Source organism: Elaeis guineensis, chromosome 14 (genome assembly GCF_000442705.2).
Source record: "Elaeis guineensis isolate ETL-2024a chromosome 14, EG11, whole genome shotgun sequence".
Taxonomy (NCBI): Eukaryota; Viridiplantae; Streptophyta; class Magnoliopsida; order Arecales; family Arecaceae; genus Elaeis; species Elaeis guineensis.
This window is the reverse complement of record NC_026006.2, coordinates 57,522,640-57,528,182: the sequence shown is the minus strand read 5'-3', so window position 1 is coordinate 57,528,182 and position 5,543 is coordinate 57,522,640. Positions and strand designations below refer to the sequence as shown.

Genomic DNA, 5,543 nt, shown 5'->3' with positions numbered 1-5,543 from the left:
TTCACACACAAAAAACCACACTGGCTATTGCCATACCAAGTCTTACAAACAGCAAACCACAAACAAAAACTGACACCAAACGACTCAATTTTTTGAAGACATGCACACGGAAAGTAGGTAGTAGCTCGCTTTTAACACAGCCTCGACATCAAACAAGCTAATAGCAGAAGGCCATCTCTTTCTCTCTCCATAGTCTACACATCGACGACCCTAAAGGATTCGCGATTCTTGACGACAATATCGTACATGTGCATGGATTTGAATCGGCTGAAGTCCTTGGGCAATGAGATGAGATCAAGAGAGGAGCGCTTGTGGAACTGGAGGAGGTCGGGGTCGTCGTAGTATCTCTCCCATCCCAAGCTCATGAGCTTGCGCTCGAGGGAGCCATAGGATGTGATGACCTCGTTGGTGGGAGTGTGGAGCAATACCTTACGGCGAACCGTCGATGACTGCTCGTTCGCAGGGTTCTCCACCAGTCGCACCACGCCATTCCTGAACACCCAAACACCAGACATGCTTTCAGAGGTTTTCTTCTTACTGTTGTATTGAGAGTGGAGAGGGAAAGGAGACTAGATTTTAATGCAGCTCATTGGATTGGAAAGAAGGTTTCTGGGATATATATAGATGGAATTTGGTTTAGTAAACAAAGAATAGAAGGAAAAGAACATGTGGGGTACTCTCAAGGAACATATTTCTGATAATGTTTGTTCTTTGTGTTCTTCCAAGTGGGGGGTGGGGGGTCTTAACATACAAAATAGGCTACTAGCTAGGGTGTAGGTGCTGGATGCACTGATGCTCTATATGGCTGCCAATTGGAGATCGATGAATCTATGAACAAATCGTGCTTGCAGTGCGATTAGATCATTCCTTTAAGTATATTGCAGGGCCCCCGGAAGATTGATGACAAGTTTGTGGCGTTGGTGGGGTTGGATAGGAGCCCTTGAATCATTGATCAGAGATCGCACCAATCCTGACAAAATCTGCATCAAGTATCAGATGGTCATGGTGCCACGAGCTTTGTGGTAGCAATCGCATTCAATCAACGTTCCTCGTATGAGCTTTTATTTTCACTATCTCCAACTTTAAAGTGAATGATTCCATGAGCTATCGAGCATGTTAACAGATAACTTTTATACAGTATTTTTTATCAAATTGTCGGAGAATTTGTGCGGAGAGCGAACGAAGGAGAATGGAGGCATCCTACAACATCCAAATAATAGCTGGCCAAAGCAAGCTCTCCTTCTTGCTTATGATTTAAAGAGCTCACTATATAGCTGGTTAATATTTTTTTTTAAAAAAAAAAGGAGGTCATACCATAACTAGGTCTTTTCTGGTGATGTATAAGCTCTGTAGGGACTTCAAAGCTTATTGTTCATGGCCATGAGTGTGAACTTCGACACTTGGATGGATTTGCTTGTGGAGGTATTTTTTGGCCTTCTTTTTCTTTTTTTTTTTATCAAACTTAGTTAGAATAAGATGCTTGGTTATCATACTATAAAGGTCCTTTCTTCAAAAAAATGATGCTATAAAGATTCTTTACACTGGCTTTGCGTTTGGGTTCGGTAGTAGGACCCAGGAAAAAGATTCTCCAGACTTTTATTTAGGTTTTAGTACACGTAAATGTCGGTTTTTCTAACTAGGAGTTCCGAACTCACTCTCACTATTTTTATCTTTCTTTTTAAGCACAACTCATGGCTCTCACTCTTCATATCACCCTCCAATTTGCCTAATTACTACAGTACTATTCATCACCCTCCAACTTTCATTTAGGTTTTATTAAGATAGCTGATGTGTAACTTTTGTATTGATGTGCAGAGAAATACCTCATTGGGTGTCCAACCCTCATAGTTATGGTGCATGATATTGCTCTCCAACTCGGTTTATATTTTCTGGTGGAAGGGGTGACCTTTCTTTCATGTTTTTTTTTTTTAAAGGTTGTAACACATTACTCAGGATGCTTCAAAAGCATGAAGTAAATTTTTTTTTTGGCTTTCAGGCATTATTTAAGATTTCTGAGTCACTTTAGCATGATTCCTATTTAATGCACCATTTTTTTAGAACACCCAAACTCGGACCTCTTCACAGATATGCAAGACCATATCAGCTAGGATCATATGGATCATCATGTAGGTGTGAACTTGGGAGTTTGGTTTTTCAGGAAGCGGGTGTATGAGGCATGTTTAGCCTTATAAATCAAAGGTACCAAAACATCTATCTTTAGTTAGTAACTTTAATGGTACAAGAGGGCTTTTCTCTTTTCTTTTTTTCATGTAAAATTGTAGGACTGAAGTTATCCATCTTTATAATGAGTAGCTACTCCCCACTTGATTGGCTTCTACACTTGTTCAAACACAACCGTCACCATGGCATTAACCAAGGCATGAGATCCATCGCTTGGTGCATTTTTTTTTTTTTTTTGGTTGGTTTTCTTTTGTGTGTGTGTTGAGGGGATTGGTGTTGGGGTTGGATTTGGAGATTTCTTATCATATATGTAGAAGCTAATTTTGTTCACCTAGATTTAGACAAACAGTAACTGTCATTCTCCAACAATGCACCAAAAAATTTTACAAACAAGTTGGCAAGCAAGTTGAAAGTGATTTTCCTTTTCCCAAAAAAAAAAAAAAAAAAGGGAAAATGGTGGCTTTCTTCTTCACTCTCTTGAAAATGTGGACAAGCCCACCAAGTCAACAAAAATAAAAATGCTGTGGTCCTCTGGTAAAGATTAATGCTCTATCTAGATCGGTAGATGGGGGACAACAAGGGTTGATGATAACATTGGGCTATATATTTCTTTGGACTCACCAAATTCTTGTTCATCTTCATTGGTCCCTCCTCCCAATAGAATTTGGAATTTTTTCTTTGTTCCCATAGCTTATAATTGAGTCCCTAGGCTACTGCTTTGTGACCTCCCCTACGTCTGCGAGGTGATTGATTTAATGGGGACAACACGGTCCGGACAGGATCAAAATTTAATCAATATCAGTGCTCACAGAATTTTTAAGGGGTGGTCCTCAACATGAGTACCAAAGCACTGGCAATGTGGAGGCCACACGTTGAAAACTACAAAGATCTGAAGTCCTTATAATGTTGAAGCTTTGCATTTCAAAAACAAGGGACAAGTTTGGTAACATTCACCCTTTTTGTGGCTCTTTTTTATGAAAAGGATTTTTTCCCCCATTTTTTGAACTGCATAATTATCCTGATTCATATCATGCATAAATACGCCATTTATCAAGAGATATAACAATGAATTCAATCAAAAATTATATCAGATATCTTAATATGATTTATGACATTTTTCTATGCACCCGTATTTCAACACATATATGACATGGTGTGAGGGGATTGATGATTTGAGAAATTCTTTGTCCACTACCTCTGATGGAGAAAAAGCACACTGTTTTATAGCATGATGAATAACGAAATAGGTATTTAATACAACTTAGATTTTTTTAAAATTTTTTTTAGCGAAAATACTTTTTTCCTTCAAGATATAAAAAATTATAATAAATCAATAGAATATCGTATAAAGACACAAGAAGTCATATATATTCTTTAGCATATTATAGAATAAAATAAATTATTATTATCTCATGATACCTTATATAACTTCATGTGAACTCTATGACATTCCAGACAATGATATGACATCTTGTTACTTAATATAATATATGTCAGTAATATTATTTTTTAATAATTATTCATAAAATATAAAAAAATATCATGAGATGTAAAAAAATATCATTAGATGCAAAAAAAATATCATACTATTATTATGATATCACGTTATTTTCTATAACATACTGTTGATTGTTATGATGTCCTGTTGCCATGTATGACATCTTAGTCAAATATAAATAAAATAAAATATTTTTAATAAAAAATTGATAAAAAAATAAAATTATATTAAATATTTATTTTATTATTAATTATATTATATAATTTAATCCGATAAAATGATATAATTTTTCTCTAATGAAGACGGTGGATAAAAAATTTTCCTCGATGAAATTTACTGATGATTGGCGCAATTGAAGTGATGTCGCAACACCCCCCACACCCTCCTCACCGTGAGAAAAACAAAAAGGAAAAGGAAGTGATGGTTAGAGAGAGAGAGAGATGAGACTCATGATATGTTATAATGGAGTACTATTATGCCATCCCACATGGTTCCCCCTTCACGCGTCTGACGTGGCACAAGGGGATTGGTGAGCATTGAAGAAAATGATGGTTAGAGAGAGAGAGAGATGACTAATGATACGTTCAAAACAAATTATTTGAAGGATTGAATTTAATTGAAAAAAATCTAATTAAAGGTCCAGAGATTTATTCCGTAACATATTCTTGATTATTCTTTGGCATATTCTTGTTATTCCCTATCTATATTTGGGTCTACATATTTGTATTTATAGGTCTTTGTACACACTTTTGATTCAGAGTGAAGAAAAATAAAAATAAATATCTCCCTCTCTTTTTCATCATGGTATCAGAGCTTCCGGATTCTGATCCATTCTTTCTTCCTTCTCCTTCTTAAAGAAAAAGAAAAAACCTCTTTTCCTCCGCCCACCTCTGCCCTTATTTTCCATTATTATTATTATTTTTTCTCTCTTCACAGCAAACTGTTGCCATCTTTCTTCTCGGGCGTCTGCGAAACCCCTTCGAAACCCCGATGTCAACGTTCTTCCCGGTCGCCACCACAGCCATCGCAGCGCTCTTTCTCACCGGCCACCTCCGTCGAGCCTCTGTCGAGCCTCTTCTTCCCGGCCGAAGCCCTTTCAAAGCTTCCGCATCCGCCGAGTCCATCCGCAGCCCCGGCCGAAGCCCCTCCAAAGCCTCCGCATCCGCCAAGTCCATCCGCAGCTATCGCCACCGCAACCCCCCTTTTCTTCCCGGCCGAAACCCCTTTGCCGGCATCCGTCGAGTCCATCTGAGCCCCATCTTTCTTCCCGGCCGAAACCTCTTCCTTCCCGGCCAAAACCCCTTTCTCCACCTCCCGGCCGGCGTCGTGGCGGCCACTGCAATATCTCCTCTTCCTCCTCCTCCAGCCCCCGACGGCGTCGCCGGCGAGGTGGCGGCAGCAATCCCGTGCTTCACGGGATACATAATCGGTAAAAGCCATAGCTTCCTTTTTTAACACTTTCTTTTATTTCATTTACCAAAAAAAAAAAGAGAAAGAAAAAAAAATGGAGAACTTTTATGCCTAGATACTTAAGAAGCCTGTATTTACGGTGTGTCCGGTAATTCGTGTGTCTGGTGATTCATTGATAGTGTGTCAGTGAGATTATCATTTTGTTTGTATGGCCAATCCAATTACTATGCAAGATCTTGAAGGTCTGTTGGATCGGCTTATTACAGTTGCCACTCGATCAGGAGGTTCGTCAAGAGATAGTGGATCGCTGAATGCTCTTCAAGTGACTGTAAAACTTGATGGCCCAACGACATATTTACAATAGGAGAGGAGCACTCGTCTACTTGTACAAGGGCGAGGCTTGGAGGGATATCTCACCGGCACAAAGAAGAAACCTGCTAATAATGAGCAGGAT

General features: G+C 38.8%; 1 protein-coding gene across 1 annotated transcript; it reads right to left on the bottom strand.

The window, feature by feature from the left end:
• Positions 1-595, bottom strand: LOC140853736 (flowering-promoting factor 1-like protein 1). Its single transcript, XM_073248635.1, has one exon. The coding sequence runs from the start codon at positions 513-515 to the stop codon at positions 195-197; it is 321 nt and encodes a 106-aa protein (XP_073104736.1). The 5' UTR covers positions 516-595; the 3' UTR covers positions 1-194.
• Between the last annotated feature and the right edge of the window lie 4,948 nt (positions 596-5,543).

What these genes read in the sequence shown, in the direction of transcription:
- LOC140853736 (XM_073248635.1), bottom strand. Translation starts at nt 515, where the DNA reads ATGTCTGGTGTTTGGGTGTTCAGGAATGGCGTGGTGCGACTGGTGGAG.